The sequence below is a fragment of the Pleurodeles waltl genome, chromosome 4_1, assembly GCF_031143425.1.
Source record: "Pleurodeles waltl isolate 20211129_DDA chromosome 4_1, aPleWal1.hap1.20221129, whole genome shotgun sequence".
Taxonomy (NCBI): Eukaryota; Metazoa; Chordata; class Amphibia; order Caudata; family Salamandridae; genus Pleurodeles; species Pleurodeles waltl.
The window spans coordinates 131,493,025-131,513,981 of record NC_090442.1 but is presented as its reverse complement, the minus strand read 5'-3'; the positions used below and the strand labels follow the sequence as shown (position 1 = coordinate 131,513,981).

Genomic DNA, 20,957 nt, shown 5'->3' with positions numbered 1-20,957 from the left:
CTCCCCCTCAACGCAGTAATCCATGCACTATGGCGCAAGGGAGGCTGCGTTGATGCTCTGCAGCAAAATTTGCACAGGCACTGGGGGAAAACACAGTGATGCGCCTTATTCTTGTGAATACGGTGCATCCCTGCTTTTTGAAAATCACAGAGTACGGCGCTGCCACATTTGGTGCAGCATCGCTCTCTGTCATTTTCTTGTAAATCTGGGCCTATAGTTTCCTTTATTGCGGACGTAAGTGAACAAAGAAGCCTAACGCCCATGCCTAACTCGAACCTCGCCCCTGTTAAGTCTACCTGTATTCCCTGGAGTTCCCTTCGAGGGATTCCTGGTGATTCCATCGGCCCCTGGGATGTTTCCTGTACCCAGGTATGTCTCAAGTTTTAAACTGCTGACTGCAGACTAGAAAGGAGAAACCCCCAGAGGAAGATCACTTAACTCCTGTACGATGTCAGCGGCAATTAGTTTTCAACTGACTTTTACAGATGAAATGGCACTTTCTTGTGGTGTTGGACATCTGGTCGCATGATTTTGTTGATGTGGAGATATACTTCAAAGTCTTTCATTTTTCCTACCCCAGTGAATAGCTTGGGGTATTGTCTGGTACCATGAAGAAGTATTCATCACTGTTGCATGAGTATGATGAGGATGTGCTGGTGAGGGGTTTCTGTGACAAGGATCAGTGTGTTCTTATTCTTGAGGAGCTGCTGCTCTTGTTTCTCATAGCCCTAACATGATGACGAAGCATGCCATGCTTTGATATTTGGGGCTTTCAATTTTTCTTGTTACGTGACATATCTTTGCATAGCGGCTCTTTTTGTCACATGAGATAGTTGCCCATTGCCCGGCAGTTGTGTGCCGGTATAGAAAAGAATTGTTGGTAAGGTTGACCCCTCATGAACACATAGACCTTTAGCATTCTTGTTTTTTGATCTGCTATTTGTGTTTTGATCTTTCCTTGGTTTTACCCTGATCTTTTCATTGGGACTGTCTTACGTGGTTGACTAAAGTCTTCTTTCTTTTGTGGTTCTGTAACCAGAACGCTTGCTCTCGTTTCTACGCTTTTCCTGACCCAGTTGTTTTGCCTGTGCTCCTGCCTGGTTGTGGAGCCGCATTATTTCTTTGTTTCTGCTAGTGTGGCATTTTTTCTTAGCAGCTGATGCCTACTTGATTCAGACTGGTATGCCTCTGAGAGGCAAGAGTGCATGGTGTAGTTATTCTAGAAATTAACAAATTCATAGAGTGAGATCAATGAGCGAAGACAACTTATAAAGTCATTCATTGATTCTCCTTTTTCTTGAGATGCCGTGTTGAAATTGATGCAGTTGTAGTCCACGCTTATTTGAGTCTTTGAGAAAAAACTTTTCACTGAGGGTGTTTTCACACTGTGTTAGGTGGCAGCCTCAGTGGATGGTAGCCTTTGGATGGATCATTTGAAGTATTTTCCTGCTAAATTTTTCAGAGTAAGCTACTTTTTTTTAATCCTTTTCGCTAAGGCTTAAATAAAATCATCAAAGTTGCCCAACCACCCAGCCCATTTGGGGCCCATGCTGCTTCCAGTTGCTATCACATTTGGTTCTTGGGGTCTAAAAAATGTTTTTGAACCTTTACTTTGTTTTCTGTTGCCATGACTGTGTGAAAGGTGTCTTTCTGACTTGGGTTGAATGGGTGCTTTCTCTTGATGGTTTGTTTTTTTACCTAGGAATGGACTTTTACTTGTCTTTAATTGTAATCCCTCTCAAGCAAATGTCTTCTTGATTGCAAAATAGTTGTTCTTACTTATTTATAAAGAGACACATCACTATGAAAGTGTTCTCACAGCTTACCCTTGTGATGGCCGTTTTCATTCATTTGGGTAGGCTGCCTGACTTTACAATGTCCTCCACACCTTGTCCTTGCCCTTTTCTCAATGAATAATGAGCTGTCTCAAAATGGCCACCACACCTTTCTTCTCGCTTTCTCACAATGCCTTGTGTTTACTGCATGCTTCTCTGTTGTGTTGTGGTGGGCCTGCAGAAGCACTTGTCTTTGAGAACTTCTTATTGCTTGCAGTCTTTCATGGCACAGTAAATCAGCATATTTCACTCTTTCTTTTTTTTCTTCAGTTGGGCTTTAGACTCTTCTCTTTGGCTCTTCACTGACTGCACTTCAGACTGCTAATCCTGCACTACCTCTGCATCTTGTTGATGATTGGCCCAAGGCAGGTGCCGCATACTTTCAGATTCAGATGCGCTCTCTGAGATGGTGTGCGATTGACCAATTTCTACTGGTTCTCCTTGTGGGTGCTTTCTTTTCACCACCAGTTGTCATGTCAGGTACCACTGTTGCCGCAATGACAAGAGAACTGAGATGCTTAGATTCCTTTACTAGGGACAATAAGTGATCAGAGAAGCTTATCGCTCACACTGCACTCAACCCTCACCCTTACCCCAGTATCTCCTTTGGTCCTCGCAGGCTTCATGCTTCCCCCCTCCCTTTCACATCTGTCTGTGTTGTATCCCTGTCCCAAGCTATGGGTACAGTTTCCAACTGGGTGACTGACTAGGCTTTCTGTCTAGTTTATTTGCTTTCCCATCATTACACTGTAGTCTGTACCAAAGGTGTCAAATCTGACCCTTATTGCCCTTGGAAGCAAATATGAGACAATGGAATCCCTCCCATTGGATCCGAAGCTCAAACACAAGTGCTGCTGGCCCACTGCTGGCCCATTTTTTTGCCTCAAGTGGATAGAAGACAAATTCCTCTAGATGATGAATAAGATACATGCCGTTGCATTCCTTGCAGAGCAAATACAGTTCCAGGGCAAAGCAATATGAAGAGCTGCCTAAAATACCTCCAGCAGAAGAAAGCAGATTGAACCTTGTCAGACCCTGTTTGGGGACCACAGGGCAGACATACAACTGGGTCCCCAACTGTGGTAGTCGAGGTAATTTGCCACTACTTTCCAGGTGTCTGTCCTAATTTGGATCTGAGAAGTGGGTAGGTACTCCCTGTGTGCATTTGACCCTGCAAAATTATGGCATCTGACAAAATGCACCACTTGCAGTAAAACTTTACTGTGATTCCACACACTGGCATTGTTTAATAAGTATGGTTATGCCTGCTCCATTAGTCATGTACTGCCGAATAGTCCCAGCAAACTAATTTATAGAGAGAACTCTCAAAGGCACCTGTTTTTGAGATGTGAAACTGCAGCACTCACAGACTTCTGCTGATGATAAAGAATGATGATGATGATGTTCCACACAGGAAAAACAGAGATAGGATAATGCCATTCCTCTTTGGACAGATCCTATAATATGACTGCGTCCTGTTTATGGGTTCTGTCAGACATTTATTGGATTGGCTTATATGTTGATCACAGACCTTGAGGACTGTATATGATTCTTTGTACTGAGCCACTGTGCAAATAGGAAAAGTGGTGCTTTGCTATTGTGCAGTTTGGATGAGTAGTGATTAGACAGCTGTTAATACCAGCATAAATATATTTTTGTTTCTTTTGTTTGTGTTGTAGAACTGAAGGCCCTGGTAGTGTTGTGACATTTGGAGATACTGACCCTTCCTACTACACAGGCAACATCAACTGGATCCCACTCACATCCGAAACCTACTGGGAGATCAAAATTGACAAGTAAGAGTATTCTAAACCATAACAGCTATGAGGCTGCCATTAGATAGCGTCTAGTTTTAATGTGACCCTAACTTAGGAACCATGTTTAAAAAACTATCCAGTTGCAGAAAGGGGCAAGGACACATGAAACAGCTTATAAAATGACCTTTTAAAGAAGCTTAGTACAGAAAGAGGCAAAGTTAGAGACTTTGTGGAAGATGAGCAAAGAGCTGTCTGGGGAGGAGTAGTTAAGGTAGGCTGTGAATATTTAATGCTTGAGTATGCTATATACACCATGTTAGTCTACATGACCCAGGGATATGTCTGAAATAGGGTGATCCCCTTTCTCCAAGTCATTGTTTCCAATACTAGACATTTGTGTGAAAGTCAAATGTATTCTGTGGATTGTTTTTTTGCATTCCTACCACAGAACTAATTAGGCTAACACATAAAAAATCAATAATTTGTAGAAAAGCAGTTCAGGAGTGGAGACAGAGGGTCTGGTTGAGATCTTGGCAGATGAGTTAACTCTGTCACAACAATGACAGATAACCCGTCTGCCAAAATATAAGTCCCATTATATCCTATGGGATTTATATTTTGGAAGATGGGGTATCTGTCACCGTTGTAACGGAGCAACTCATCCACCAAGATCTCAATCAGGCCCAGTGTCTGTAATGACCCTGAATAAAGTTATCCTGGTAGTCTGAAATTTCTGGCTTGGTCCTGAATGGAGATATCTTATAGCTGTTGGAGTACAGTCTGCTTTAACAACATTTAACACCATGAGTAAAGGAGTTCTTGCCTCACTGATATATCACCTGTGTACATTGCAGAGTGGGAAGTCATTATGCAGTTCCTAGATGGTTAAAACACCACAGTTTGGATTATATATATGGCACACTGCCCCACTATACACCACTGGGTACACTTAGCTGTGTGTGCAGTGGTTTCAGTGTGGGGCAATGTGCCATACTATTGCAAATACATGTATTACCAGTGCTGGTGTGAGCCTGTGCCTGCACTATGAATAGTGAATTTAGAAAAAGGCTGTTTGAAGCTGTCAGCCTACCTTTCACTGCAGGCAGTAACCAGGCTGTACCCACCTGCATGGGAATAGTGAGTGGGTTCCTAGGACCCCATTGCCTTCCACCGAAGTGGTGCCTTGTGGCAGGGCATTGACTGTGCAACACCTCTATGTGGTGTGCAGACAGTGCATCTACTTCAAGCCTGTGTGTGTCTGTAATGTTGCATAAGCACAAAGGCAAGACATTCCATCATTTGCATGTGGCCATGACATGATGCAAATGTGGAACTGCCCCCTTGAGATTGCAATGGTGCACATTTAGCGCTGGACAATCTGTACATCAGAAGGAGCCCTGCAAGCCTCCGCAGTCTCATCTGTAATACCAAAGTTTTCCAGGGTGCAAAAAATGGGTGCACAGGTAACATCTATAATACAGCTACAGGTGGAAGGACTTAACTTTATTCTTGTTGATTGGATAGTTCCGTACATGTGGAGTACTATGATGCACACACTTGCTTCAGAAGGTCAAGCTGCTCCTGTTCCACTGCAGGTTATGCATCTCTGGGTGCCATCCTACTAGGATCAAGATATACCATCCTGCCATATAGTCCAATTTTCACAGAGTGGAATCAAAAGCTATTACAGCATACACTACAACACTGTAATATTTTCCTTGATATTGGAATTGAGGAACAGTGAGTTTCTCATAAATCCTAGCTGATATGTATGCCTTATATAGCACAGCTATGCCTTACGTTCATACAGTTATACATTTTTGGGCAACGTAGCAGTTATACTTCTAGAACATTGAGTTTCGAGTTATATATATTTATATGTATATATATATAACCAGGGAACTCTGGGTATTTCCCAAGTTTTGGTAGAAAGCAGCTTCTATATGAAGACATAGTGCATCCTACAACACCATCGACATGCCGAATCTGTTCACCTCAAATGCCTGTTTTTCTAGTAAAGTTTTCAAGCATAGGATTAGCACAGTGCCATCCACAATGGACTAGAAATGGACAAAGCATTTTGCCATTTTCACAGCTAAATCTTTAAGCATAGGATTAGCTCATGCAATCCATGTCCAGCTGAAAAATGGCAGAAGCGTTTTACAGCTCCAGGCATGGTATTACAGCTTTGGATTGTTAAAATACCATCCAAGCCAACCTGGAATGAATTAAAGTAACCCCTGGCATGTGGTTGTCTCTTATTACAGCTCTCCGGAGAGGTATAGCTTTGCCCAGACACAAGGGAGCACCCAGTATAAGTCAAAACAATACCCTTTCATGCTTAGAGTTTTGCATGTAGATGTGGAGTTAAGAATGTGAATGTATACTTACCTACATATACTTGCAATCATTATATTTTGATACCTGATATTTGGGTAAATTGTTGTAGCATGATATTCAACCAGCAAATCTAGCCTTCAGATTACACATATGTTACAGGACCAATACTCGAAGGACCTGAGGTGCCCATGGATTTCTTTTATTTCAGTTTATTCATTCATGCAAACTGACAGAAGGCACAAAGCAGACAGGGCTGCTGTGCCTTAGTCGTGGTAGTTAAGTTTTTTGCCACCGGTGTCCAGAGGCCCTTCCTAATATGGATCTGAAAACTGGATCAAGTACAACTCTTTCCACTCTTGACTCTCAGGATAGCAAGGGTAAGCAGTCACAGGTTCTCCAAGGAGACAATGTGGAGGGCAAGAGCTCTGAACTCAGCAATTAATCAATAGACACAGTAACTCAAGTAACCCAAAGTACATTCCAATGCTAGACGTCTTGGAAAAGAAAGTACTTTTAATAACAGAGCAGAACCAAATACTACACACTCAAATTTACATATAGTGGTATTGCTGATCATGATTTCTCGCTCTTTTTTGGTGTTAAACTCCTACTCCTGCTTTGGTGACCTTAGTCACTATAGTCTCCCAGCTGTTTCTAGCATATGAATGAACTAAGCTCAGGTGCAGACAACATTCCCCACAAGTTTAATTGCACATTAACTTTACCTTCATTGCAGCTGTGCACAGGGTAAGTCTCAAGTCCTTGAGAGTCAGCACATATCAGTTCTCAGTTTCAACCACAGGCATGGACCTGTAGTACTTCCTCATTGTTATTATTGCAGTCAAAGGAGTAGGTCAAGCCTGCGTCTATCACTTGTGCGACCTCCTGGAAGTATGAAAGCTTCCCTGCAGGCTTTGGCAAAGCGGTTCCACAGGCTTCAGCAGTTGCATGCTTCTTCGAGAATAATGCAGTTGAACCTACTGCAAGGCATTTGTGGCCCACTCCCTCCTCATTGTGACCATCCTTTTGGTCTATGCAGCATCATGGCTTCTCACGCCATCAGCAGTGGTAGAGCGAGTTCAAAGGCCAGAGTAGGAGCCACACGTACTAAAATTCATATTTTGGGTGCATTTCTTGACAGGATCCACAAACGGATTCCTGGAAACGCACTTGCAGCATGGTCACACCTGTTGTACTCTCTCAGGCAACATCAGAAAACAAAATAAAATGATGGACGGAGCGTTGAAACTTTTCAAACACCCCCAGTCACAGATCTGGGTATAATCCATTGTTATTTTGCTCACCATGTCACCCATTCAGCACTCCGTCCATCATCCCTTTGTGTTACTAAAGTTGCCATAAGTGAGAAGGGTATGCCCAGATGTGGGTCCCTTGCTCACTGTGCCACTGGATTCAAGCTAGCCTGGCTGATGAAGGGTGATACCCTGAAACCGGTCCCAGGATGCTTGTTTCCAGTCCGGGGAGGACCTGGCTTTGCAGTTCAGGCTGGACTGTTCCCATGAGGAACAGGGTCAAGACTGAATTGCACATGGCTGGGTCCAAACTGGGGTGGCATGGTGAGCAAAAAAACGATGGATTAAACACAGATCTGTGACTGGGGGTGTGTTTGCACTGTTCAGCACTCCGTCCATCATCCTTTTGTGTACTCTCTCAGGCAGTCTGTTTACTCTTGGTGTTCCCCACACAAAGAACATCCTGGGTGTAGCATCTTTTCCAGTCCAGGAGCATACAAGTAGAATATGCCACACGGAGACTGCGGTTAAACATCACTTTGTTCTCCAGCATACACTCACACACTGTGGATTACCTCATACTTTCTATTAACCACACCTTCGCACTTCCTCGGACATTATGCACTTCCTGTTCCGAGTCTGCCAGGAACCACGAGGACTCTAGTGAGTATAATATCAAGATGCTCACTGGGGTTCTCCTCCTGAACTGCATTACCCTCCCCGATTGCAGGGCTAGGTAGGCTCCTTCATTCTTTCATTAGGCCAGCAGGTTTCTAGTCAATAGGCAGAACCTCAGCTAAACCACAGAATCTGCAGAATTAAGGTGATGTTCCCTTCACTATGAGAGGCTGAATGTTAGACAGACAAGCAGGCTGAATGTCAGACAGAGGTCCTTCTAGTACTGTGAGGAGCACTCCCTACCTTGGTCATGATGCTTTGGAACAATGTTAGGTGGTTTGAATCGCTTTTTTAGGCACATTTTTCCAGACGGGGAAGTGAATCCACTGTCTCAAACTTCAGAACCGGGCTGAGGTGGTTCTTCAGGTATCTTTCTCAGGTTACTCCCAGACACAGCTTTTGTGTAAATTGATTCTTCCAACAGCAGGCAACTGGCTTACAAGCAGGCTGGGTCCAAGCTGGAAGAATCACAACATGGGCACAAAGAAGTGTGAGGTTTGTGCACCTGGCTGTCCTCAACCTTCCTGAAGCAGTAATCAGGTAAGCCTGAACTAGGAATGTTCTCACATTGAAAAATATAAACCCTTCACAGTACTATCAACCGAATGGCAGTACCTACGAAGTACTAATCAGCCGGCAGTTGCTGGCAAAGTTTTCTCAAACTTTCTAAGGGTAGCCCTATGTCCATTCTCCTCGCTTCAGTGTCTGGATCTCCACCGATCAGCCTCAAGAATGCAGGCATTACACTCATCCTCCACCTTGTGCCATGCTGAACAAGAAACATCAAAAACTGAATCCAGAGCCTAAATACTCAGACTCACACACACAGTCCTACTACCACCATTCACTACATGCATGCTGCGCAAACACTTAACATACACACAGGATGTCAGCAGGAGTTCAGGTTTTACATAAAAGAACAGATGGGACCAGATAAAGCTACAACATGACGAGCTGGTAGAACGTGACAGGCTCACGGGTCACCTCATAATGTAAACATAGAATAAAAAGGCAACACTAAAGTAAAAACTAATCAACAACAAACTGATACTAAAGGGAACAACTTTGTGCTTGGTTATGCTCTTTGTAAAGGGGTAGAATGCTGTCATTCATAGCTGAAGTAGACTGACCGGTTGCCCAATGCTGTTTGCTGTAGTGAGTTATGTTATGTTATGTTTAGCGTGCTTATATAGCGCCTAACTGCCCGGAGGCCTCGTAGCGCTTCTAATGCCATAGCAAAGATGAACTATTTATATTCGTCGAAGAGTTTAGATTTTAAATAACCAGGTCTTCAGGTCCTTCCTAAAGGAGGTTTCTTGAGAACAATGAGTGGAAGATAAACGTAAATGGTACCTCAATAGGCCAATGGATGAAGACAGCTGTCTGAAAGTACCTATAAGTAAGTATACTAAGTATAGTATTAATATAATTTTAGTAAAATCAAAATGGTTTGGCTAACACCAGACTTAAAGAAGGTCTGATCACACTAAAGAGTAAAAAAACATGGTATGTTGTCACCACCACTTTATGTGCTCAATCCAAGACAGGGTTGCGCACATAAAGTGTTCCTTGTCCACTGTGAGGCATACTTTGTGCATACCCCGCCAGATCACAGGACACTGTCCCTCACATTGTAACGTAGGCCTCTTCATACTTGCTAGATTAGTGTACTTTAGAAACTGGATAAATAATAAACTAGATTTGCATCTTGAAAACATTTGCATACTGTTAGAAATGGGGTCTTTGGTTGGCAGTCAGGTTACCCCCTGTTCAAGCAAGGACCCTCACTCTATTCAGGGTAAGTCACACACAATCCAAATTATCTTGTGCCCACCCTCTGGTAGCTTGGCACTGAGCAGTCAGGCTTAACTTAGAAGGCAATGTGTAAAGTATTTGTGCAATAAATCATACAATACCACAATATAGCACCACAAAAATACACCACACAGTGTTTTAGAAAAATATATAATATTTATCTGGGTATTTGCAGGTCAAAACGATAAAAGATGCTATATGAAATTGTAGAGATATCACTGAAAAGTGATATAAAGTGTCTTAAGTCTTTAAAAAGCAAACAAAGTCTCTTTCAAGCACAAAGTACCTGGTTTGGAGTGGAAAATCTCCGCAAAGGGCCGCAGAGGAGGAGATACGTGGAAAAATGGTGTGTGCGTCGGTTTCGCCCCTTCACACACGGACTTGCATCGTTATTTTTCACGCAGGGAAGTCGTTCATCATTTTCCGGCACGCAGACAGTCTCCTTCTGTGGTTCGCGGCATTACCAGATGTCCGGGGGTCTGTGCGTGGAATCCTGGGCTTGTTATCCGGCTGCGCATCGTTCCGGTGGGCTGTGCGTGAAATCTTCTCCCTCATGGCAGGCATTGCGTCGATTTGCTCTCTGGAAGTCAGGCGGCGTTGTCCAGGCGGGTTGTGTGTCGAAGTTCTGGTCGCACCGCAAGCGTCGCGCCGAGCGGCGTCTTTCCGGATTGGCGTGCAGTGAATTTGTCACCACAGAGCAAGCTGTGCATCTAATTTTTCGGCGCACAAGGCGTCCAGTTGAAAAAGAGAAGTTTTTGTTGGTCCTGAGACTTCAGGGAACAGGAGGCAAGCTCTATCCAAGCCCTTGGAGAGCACTTTTGCAGCAAGACAAGAGTTCAGCAAGGCAGCAGGCCAACAGCAAGGCAGCAGTCCTTTGTAGAAAGCAGTCAGGTGAGTCCTTTGAGCAGCCAGGCAGTTCTTCTTGGCAGGATGCAGGTTCTGGTTCAGGTTTCTTCTCCAGCAAGTGTCTGAGGTGGTAGGGCAGAGGCCTTGTTTTATACCCAATTGTGCCTTTGAAGTGGGGGAGACTTCAAAGAGTGGCTAAGAAGTGCACCAGGTCCCCTTTCAGTTCAATCCTGTCTGCCAGGGTTCCAGTAGGGGGTGTGGCAGTCCTTTGTGTGAGAGCAGGCCCTCCCCCCACCCAGCCCAGGAAGACCCATTCAAAATGCAGATGTATGCAAGCCAGGCTGAGTACCATGTGTTTGGGGTGTGTCTGAGTGAATGCACTAGGAGCTGTTAACTAAACCCAGCCAGACGTGGATTGTAAGGCACAGAAAGATTTAAGTGCAAAGAAATGCTCACTTTCTAAAAGTGGCATTTCTAGAATAGTAATATTAAATCCAACTTCATCAGTCAGCAGGATTTTGGATTACCATTCGGGCCATACTAAATATGACCTTCCTACTCCTTTCAGATCAGCAGCTACCACTTCAATAATGTCTGAGGGCAGCCCCAATGTTAGCCTATGAAGGACGCAGGCCTCACAGTAGTGTAAAAACGAATTTAGGAGTTTTACACTACCAGGACATGTAAACTACACAGGTACATGTCCTGCCTTTTACCCACACAGGACCCTGCTCTAGGGGTTACCCAGGGCACACATTAGAGGTGACATATGTAGAAAAAGGGGAGTTTTAGGCTTGGCAAGTACTTTTAAATGCCAAGTCGAGGTGACAGTGAAACTGCACACACAGGCCTTGCAATGGCAGGCCTGAGACAAGGTTAAGGGGTTACTTAAGTGGGTGGCACAATCAGTGCTGCAGGCCCACTAGTAGCATTTAATCTACAGGCCCTAGGCACATAGAGTGCACATTACTAGGGACTTATAAGTAAATTAAATAGTCCAATCAGGTATGATCCAAGGTTACCATGTTTAAAGGGAGAGAGCATATGCACTTTAGCACTGGTTAGCAGTGGTAAAGTGTGCAGAGTCTAAAAGCCAGCAAAAACAGTGTCCAAAACGTGGAGGGAGGCAGGCAAAAAGTTAGGGGTGACCACCCTAAGACTGTCGGGTCTAACACATACGATTGCATACGCTTGCATACAAAATTTACTCAGCTGACCACCCATGAGGAATACACTTAAACCACCTAATTTTCCTGAGAAGTAAGTGCATTACACCTGAAATAATGCTCAGTTTCACCTGCCCCTAACTTTGCGCCTCAAGATGTTTCGGCATTGTAAATGTCAAGTTTGTTTCCCTTTAGTGGCTTTCTGAGTACCTCTGTATTTCAAGACAAGAGCTCCCAAATTTCTATTTATTGCCCTACTTTCTTTTTTGGTTTGTGTGTTGTTAAACACAAGGGGCCAGATTTTAAAAAAGTGGCGCTGTCCTTGCACCCCTTAGCGCCCCCCCCTCCCAGGCCCCCCTAGCACCACCATGTGTGCACGTACTTAAAATACGGTGCACCATGGCACAGGGTAGGGGGCAGTAGAGTAATTGTTTTGACGCTATTGATGTACTCTGCCGGAGTAGCACCAAAATGTTGGCACTACTCCTGCAGAGTACGTAGGGACCAATTATAGATAATGGTATGACCCCTTTTAACTCCTACTCTGAGCAGATGTTAAAAGTGGCAACAAAATGGCATAAGGAAATCTCTTAGATTTCCTCGCACCATTTTATCGCCCCCCCCCCTTGCATACATTATGCCTGGGGCAGGCATAATGTGGTGCAATCGTTTACAAAGTGGCGTAATGCACAGCAAGGGGAAAATGACAATTTAGCGCAATTTGCTGGCTGCGCTGCCTGAAAAAGAAAGGGCAGGAATGCACCATATCTATGCAATACAGTGCGTTTCTGTCCCTTCCGACTGCGCTGGCGCCTTTTTGGCTGCCTAGTCCAATGTAGGCCCCATTGCACCATGGCGCAGGCGTGCCTGTATAGTTGGAAGGATTTTTTTTGTGCAGGAAGGGGCACCTTCATGCACAAAAACAATCCCAGGTGGCTTTCCTCTTTCTTTGTGTGCTTCAGAATGCAGCATGCATAGAAAGAGGAAAACACTAGGAGAAATAAAGATGTTTATCCTCTTAGCACCTCTCCTGGGGTGGAGTATTTGAGCTGCCTTACCTTACTCCATATCTTTTCGGCCATTCAAAACCACGCAAAATGGCTATGTATAGCCTCATAGATATTGTTTAGAGGTCGCCGCTACATCACTAAAAGTGACACAACAGTGGAGCAAGCCTTGTATAAATATGGGCCTGAGTATATTCGTTTATACTCTAAGAATATTCTACTCCTATGTTTTTATGCATAAAAGTGTTAAGACTTCCAAAAAAGTGGAAAGACTTTCAGAGTTTTAATATTGTCATTTTTTGACCCACTGCATGGAGCCATATGCAGATTCTCTGGAAAGTGCCTGTTAGAAATGAGGTTTCTGGTTGGCTAGGATAGGTACCCAAGCCAGACAGAACCCACTGCTCTAGTCAGGGCACGTAGGATACACGCTAATGATAACCCATGCTCACCCACTGGTAGCTTGGCACAGAGCAGGCAGGCTTATCCTTAGAGGTAATGTGTAAAGTATTTGTGCAACTCACATGCACCAACCCAATAATCACACCTCAAAAAGAAGTCTATACCAGGTTACAAAACTAGTGATCCTTATATAAGAATGAAAGAATCAGGTGATACAGATTCAATAAATAGCTTAGATGTGATTTGTTGAACAGATCAAGTTGAAGAATGATATACCCAAGCAATATATACAAGTAAATCACAAGCCCTCAGAGTGGTGAAGTTATCAAGGCACAACAGTTACGGACTGTCTTGCAGCTCGGTTGTCTGGGGCTCAGGTTAGAGTCTTTACTGTATTAGCAGGAGCGGCATGGTGTCTTTGTGATTACTCAAGTGGGTCAGCGGTAGGAGATCGGAACCAAGCCTCGCTAGGCGAGAGTATCAGATGAAATACAGTAATCGTACTCCCTCCCACTGGCGAGGAGGGCCCGGCTATCAGTTCAGGACCACCCGTGTCTACAACTCCTACAGGTTACAAGCAAGCCTGCCCAGGGTCTTAATACTACCTGGGTGTAGGCTGAGGCAAGTAAACTTGGTGGGCCTCCTCTCCACATGGCGGTGAGGCAGTCACACCTAACAGCGGCAGGCAGGGCTGGGGAAGTGAGCAATACACAGGAGCTGATGTGATGTGCGCAGTGCGGCTCACCCGATGCAAGGGCCTGCATTCCAGGCAACTTTGTGGGGAAGGTGCATCCTCCTTTATCCCCGTGGAGAAGGTGCTGGCAGCCCAGGAACACTACCATTTTCGGGGACCGCACTCTCTTGGCACTTAGCTGCCACCACTTGAGCAGCGCCGTGAACACTCGCAGGGAGATGGGTTAGCTCTTGGAGAGGTCCGGGTTGCTCCGAGGGCCTCGGATGGGACAAGGGTTAGCTCAGTCAACCGCTGGAGTCTCTCTGGAGCAGTTTTGAAGTCTGCGTTGTAGGGCAGCAGAGAGCAGAGCGGCTCAACAAGGCAGGGCAGCAGTTCCTGGGAACAGTCAGGCACAGAAAACTGGTAATCCTTCTGGCACAGCAGCCTTTACTCCAGCAGAGTTTCTTCTTAGTCCAGCAGTGTACTACTCAGTGGGTCGAGACCCAGTACTTATACAAAAAAGTGCTTTTGATGTTGGGGATGTCCAGAAAATAATCCTTGAGAAGTGCACAGATCCCCCTTTCAGATATGTATCGGCTCCAGACAACCAGAGGGAAGTAATCAGCCCCATGTGAGCCCTCCCCAACCTACACCTCAGGAAGACCCACCAATTTTCAGATGTGGCTGGGTATTTGGTGTTGTGGGTGTCTGAAGGGAACGCACAAGTGTAGCTGTAACCTGGCCCATGCCAGACGTGTATTGGAGATAGGCTGTAGGCACACAGGGCAGAGAGTGCGGTGCAATGTCCACCTTCTAAAATAATCATTTCTAAAATAGTAATAATAAATGTGACTTTACCAGAAAAGAGGCTTTATTATTCTCATTTCAATAGCACTAAACATGATGCAGCTATTCCTCTCAAATCAGGAATCACAGCTTAAAGAATTTATAAGAAATTCCTTTTGCTGGCCTATGAAAGGGGCAGGACTCACAGTAGGACATGGGAAAACTTAAAGGTACATTTCCTACTCTTTGCCTATATGGCACCCTGCCCTGTGGGCTACATACGGCTTACCTTAGGGGTGACTTATATGTAGGAAAAGGGGAGTGCTGGGCTTGGCAAGAGGTTTTAAATGCCAAGTCAGGGTAACAGTGAGAATGCACATGCAGGGTCGGCAGTGGCAGGCCTGAGACAGGTTTACAGGGCTACTGAAGTGGTTGGCACAATCAGTGCTGCAGGCCCACTAGTAACATTTAATTTACAGGCCCTGGGTATGTGGTATACCACTATACAAGGGGCGTACAGTTAAATTAAATATGCCTGTTGGGGATACACCAATGTTACCAATTTTTAGGAGAGACGCACATGAACTTCAGCACTGATTAGCAGTAGTAAAGTGTTCAGAGTCCTAAGGCCAACAAAAAGATACAGCAACAAAACAGAAGGTTAAGGCAAAAGGTCCGGATAAGACCATTCTAAGGAAGTCAGTTCCAACAGTGCCTATTTATGGTTGGCACAATGCCTTCTGGAAAAGTCTTAAATATAATCCTTCTTGTTGGAAATGGCCTTTCTGCAGGGTCACCCCCACACTTTTTGCCTTCCTCCTTCTCTTTTTCTGACCTCATTTTTGCTGGCTTTAGGACTCTGCACACTTTACCACTGCTAACCAGTGCTAAAGTGCATATGCTCTCTCCTTACAACATGGTGACATTGGCTCATACCCAATTGGCTTATTTAAGTTACTTGTAAGTCCCTAGTTAAGTGCACTACATGTGCCTAGGGCATGTAAATTAAATGCTACTACTGGGCTGCAGCACTGGTTGTGCCACCCACATAAGTAGCCCCCTAACCATTCTCAGGCCTGCCTCTGCAGTACCTGTGTGTGCAGTTTTACTGCCACTTCAACTTGGCATTTAAAAGTACTTGCCAATCCTTAAACACCCCTGTTTCTACATAAAAGTCACCCTTAAGGTAGGCCCTAGGTAGCCCATAGGGCAGGGTGCCATGTAGGTAAAAGGTAGGACATGAACATGTGTGTTCTATATGTCCTGGTAGTGTAAAACTCCTAAATTTGTTTTTACACTGCTGTGAGGCCTGCTCCTTTCATAGGGTAGCATTAGGGCTACCCTCATACACTGTTTGAGTGATAGATCCTGCTCTGAAAGGAGTAGCCAGGTCATATTTAGTATGGCCAGAATGGTGACACAAAATCCTGCTTAATTGTGAAGTTGGATTTTATATTACTCTTTTTAGAAATGCTACTTTTAGAAAGTGAGCATTTCTCTACACTGAAATCCTTCTGTGCCTTCCAATCCACGTCTGGGTAAATTTAGTTGACAGCTCCCTTGTGCATTTACTCAGAAAACCACAAACACAGGATGCTCAGTCACACTTGCACACATCTGCATATTGAATGCATCTTCCTGGGCTGGGAAGGTGAAGGGCCTGACACTTACATGTCAAAGGACAGTAGCCTGCCCTCAGACAAAGGACTGTCACACCCCCTTCTGGGACCCTGGCAGACAGTATGGAACTGAAAGGAGACCTTGTGCACGTCTAAGCCACCCTTTGAAGTCTTCCCCACTTCAAAGATACATTTGGGTATTTAAGAAGGGTCTCTAACCCTACCAACTCAGACACTTCATGACAAGACACTCTTGTCACAGACACTTCCTGGAGAAGAGAACCTGAACCAGAATCTGCATCCTGCCAAGAAGAACTGCCTGGCTGCCCAAAGGACTCACCTGTCTGCTTTCTGTGAAGGACTGCTGCCTTGCTGTTGCCCTGCTGCCTTACTGCTCTCTGGCTGTGGTGAGAAGTACGCTCCAAGGGCTATGATAGAGCTTGCCTCCTGTTCCTTGAAGTCTCAAGACCAAAAAGACTTCATCTCTACAAGAAGGACTCATTGTGCAGCGAAAATAGACGTACTCCTTGTGCAGCGAAAATCGACGTACAGCCTGCCAGAAACGACGCGCAGCCTGCAGTACGGTGAAAAATTCACTGCACACCGAACCGGAACGACGCAGCCCGACTTTGCAATGAGAAGATCGAACGCAGCGCTAGCATAGCGACCAGAAATTCACCGCGCGGCCCACTGGATTGACTCACAGCCGAGCCGGAACGATGCAGCCTGACGTCCAAAGAGGAATCGACGTAGCGCCTGCCGTGTAGTAGAAATTTCCATGCAACGCCCACCGGATTGACGCAGTCCCTGTGACTTCATCCTGTCAGCACCGGAAATCCAAGCATCGTCCCCGGGGCGCCCGAAAACCCCTCAACCCGTAGAGGATCCATGACCGAGAGCCAGAAATCGACGCACAGCCGTCCCTGCATGAAAACTAAAAGATGCATCTCCGTGTGCGGCCCGAGAAATCGACACACACCTCCTTTTTTTCCACGCATCTCCTCCTCTGTGGTTCTTTGCGGAGATTTTGAACGCAAACCAGGTATTTTGTGCTTGAAAGAGACATTTATTGCTTTTAAAGGCTAAAGATACCTTATATCACTTTTACAGTGATACCTCAACATATACTTATTACATCTTAATAGTTTTGACCTGCATTTATACAGATAAACATTATATATTTTTCTAAACACTGTGTGGTGTATTTTCTGTGGTGCTATACTGTGTTATTGCATGATTTATTGCACAAATACTTTACACTTTGCCTTCTAAGTTAGCTTAAGCTCAGTGCCAAGCTACCAGAGGGTGGGCACAGGATAATTTGGATTGTGTGTGACTTACCCTGACTAGAGTGAGGGTCCTTGCTTGGACAGGGGGTAACCTGACTGCCAACAAAAGACCCCATTTCTAACACTTCTTCATACCGAAAGCCAGCAGAGAGGTCTTAACACTGGTGAGATGTGCTCCTGAGTCCTGCCATAGATGCATGTTAGAATAGTAAATGTCAATCTAGATTCCTAAAATATGCTATAGATGTAGTCCAGATGTGATAACAAGAAATACATTTAAGTATAAATGTTGTTGTTTTGTGGGTGTTTGATGAAGGGTTGAATTGTTACCTTAATACATTTGAGCTTCTGACTCAAAAAGATTGCAGACAAGGTACCGAGTTTAGGAATCATGAGTAGGTCTGTGCCACATACTCAAGCCAGGTAACAGCCCGGTGCCTTCCTGGGGATGCAAAGGAGTGGGGAGGATAGTTCAAGAGCCAAGCTAATGATGATTCATGGCCTTCTTGATAAGTCCTGAGAGCTTCTTTGAAGGCTACTAGACTCAGATGCTTCCCCAAGGTAGTTAAAGATTGTTCTGAGTATCAGGTATTAGGGTGTAGGATGTACAGCATGTCACCCAAACAACACACCTTAAAGGCAACACCCTCAATCTTGTCTTCTCAAAATTATCAACAGTACATTGCAAGAAACTCACATCTCTGTGCTGGACCGACCAACACAACATCCCTAACTCCCTATTCAGCATCCTAGCAATAAACCAAGGTCATCCCAGAAGAGACCAAACCTTCAGATCTTCAAAGACTCTATTGATGACCTAATACTTGAACTTATCTCTCACCCTGCCAACTCCACATCTGAGACCAACACCATTCTAAATTAATTCAACACTTTTTGGAAAACTAAAACATGCAAGTCTAAGCCAAAAGTTGAAGCTCTGTGTTACTCTAGAGACCGCACTAACAATACTGCTCCATCAGCAAAAAAGAAAGAAAATGGAAGAACAACATAACTTCTGATGACCTCATGATACTGAAGTCTCTCTGCACAACAAGCAGACAGTACATCAAATAAGCCAAGGCAAAGTACTGTGCCAGCATCATCAAGGAAGCCACAAACAGAAGCAAGACAATGAGGCTCTGCTTAAACCCCTATAAGGCCCTCATATCCCAAACTCCATAGACATGTGCATCGCCCTTAAACAGTGAAAAAGTGCAGAAGATCCAACAGCACATTGTTAATGCTTCTCCTGCTTCTCCTCTTACGCCCACCTCTTCTCATAAGAACCTGAAATGGTCATCCTTCAAAGGCCTAACTATCACAGATCTTACCAACATACTCAACTTCCTCAAAATCATTTCCTATGAAGAGGATAATGTATCCTTTTCCTTAATCAAACGTCTCTGCAGGGAAAGTATCTGACACCTACTCACCATTGTCAATGCCTCCCTCACTCATGGCATCTTTCCAGAAGCTCTGAAGAGGAGCCAGGTCCTCCTAGTTCTAAAGAAACCTACAGTAGCCCCTGATGAACTCACCAGCTACTAGCGCATCTCTCACCTACCCTTCATCAGTAATATCATTGAAAAAGCAGTCTTTGCTGAACTCCAAGTTCACATCAATGCTAATCGTGTCCTGCACAGCTGCCAGTCTGGTTCTAGGTCACACTGCGGCACAGAGACCACTACCTTATACATCCTCCTGGCCAATGATCTTCGGACCACAGATGAAGAAGACCCCTGCCTCCTGACATTGTTGAGCCTTTCAGCTGACTTTTACGTGGATGACAATCCCACTATTATCCACACCCTTGAGTTAAAATGAGATTCAGTGGCACTTTCATGCACTGGTTTTCCTCCTACCTTTCCATACTCCAGGTCCCAAAGTTGCCAATCACTTGTGGAGTCCCCCAGGGTTCCATACTGTCCAGACACCTTCAAACTCTTAATAGAGCCCCCTGGGGCTCTGCTCAGAACGGACAGTAAAATAAATCACCACTATTCCACCAATACATAGCTTGCTCGAAAGTCTCCTTTCCTGTAGATGTTCAATGCCTCACACTACCTGAACATCATCCAGATCTGGATGTCCAGCTCCTACCTGTAGCTCATCTTCACCAATAGTGAATTTTTCCAAGAACAGTAAGCAAGAAATAGCACAAACCTAGCTCAATAACACAAACTTTACCAACCTCTCACCCCTACTTCCACCAAATGCCAAGTCATTTGGATTTACCCTGGACACCAACCTCACACTCAAGCAGCACTACTGTTCAAGCCCTTGTACTCTTGCATCTAGATAACAGTAACACCCTGCTCCATGGCCTCCTAAATTTTAAATGAACCCTCCTTAAAGGGCATCCTATACACCACTGCACATCTTATCTAGGGCCTGAGCATGTATGATCACATTACCCCCCTCCCGGAAGGACCCCCGTTGGCTCCCCTTGCCCCCACCACAACCAGCTCCATTGTTTACAAAGCAGTCACCATAAGCTCCCATGCCTATCTTGCAGATAATCTCACCATCTCTGGTGGCTTTTGGCACAAATGCAGCCAGAACAACATCACACTGGAAAATAAGAATTATAAAAAAGAAAACAAGCAAGACAGCAGGCCTTGTCCATCAATGCACCCTGGACCTTGAAAAAGATATATCTATCCATCAAGACCACCCCGATGCTGCTCCAATATGAGAAAAGTTGTTGATGCATCTCTTTAAATTACACAATATCACAATGCAGTAGTGTAGGAAAGTACCATCTTGCCTGGCATGTTACCCCCATATTTCACTGTATATATGTTGTTTTAGTCTATGTGTCACTGGATCCCTGCCAGGCAGGGCCCCAGTGCTCATAAGTATGTGCCCTGTATGTGTTCCCTGTGTGATGCCTAACTGTCTCACTGAGGCTCTGCTAACCAGAACCTCAGTGGTTATGCTCTCTCTGCTTTCCAAATTTGTCACTAACAGGCTAGTGACTAAATTTACCAATTCACATTGGCATACTGGTACACACATATAATTCCCTAGTATATGGTACTGAGGTACCCAGGGTATTGGGGTTCCAAGAGATCCCTATGGGCTGCAGCTATTCTTTTGCCACCCATAGGGAGCTCTGACAATTCTTACACAGGCCTGCCACTGCAGCCTGCGTGAAATAACGTCCACGTTATTTCACAGCCATTTACCACTGCACTTAAGTAACTTATAAGTCACCTATATGTCTACCCTTCACCTGGTGAAGGTTGGGTGCAAAGTTACTTAGGGCATTCTGACCGCGGCGGTTCGGCCGCGGTCAGAAGAGGCAAACCGGCGGTCTCCCGCCGGTTTACCGCTGCCCTTAGAATCCCCCATGGCGGCGCAGCTTGCTGCGCCGCCATGGGGGATTCTGACACCCCCTTTCGCCCGCCAGGAACAGGATGGCGGTAGGGGGTGCCGCGGGGCCCCTGCTAAGCAGACACTGAAATACGCGACGGGTGCAACTGCACCCA

The 20,957-nt window shown here is 45.0% G+C and overlaps 1 protein-coding gene across 1 annotated transcript in view; it reads left to right on the top strand.

Annotated features, from left to right (window-relative positions):
• Positions 1 to 20,957, top strand: part of LOC138288483 (pepsin A-like) — a 193,174-nt gene that overhangs the window by 22,843 nt on the left and 149,374 nt on the right. Inside the window, exon 6 of the mRNA XM_069230038.1 lies at positions 3,515 to 3,631. Within this exon, the coding sequence (XP_069086139.1) occupies positions 3,515 to 3,631 (117 nt within the window). The remainder of the gene's footprint in view (positions 1 to 3,514; positions 3,632 to 20,957) is intronic.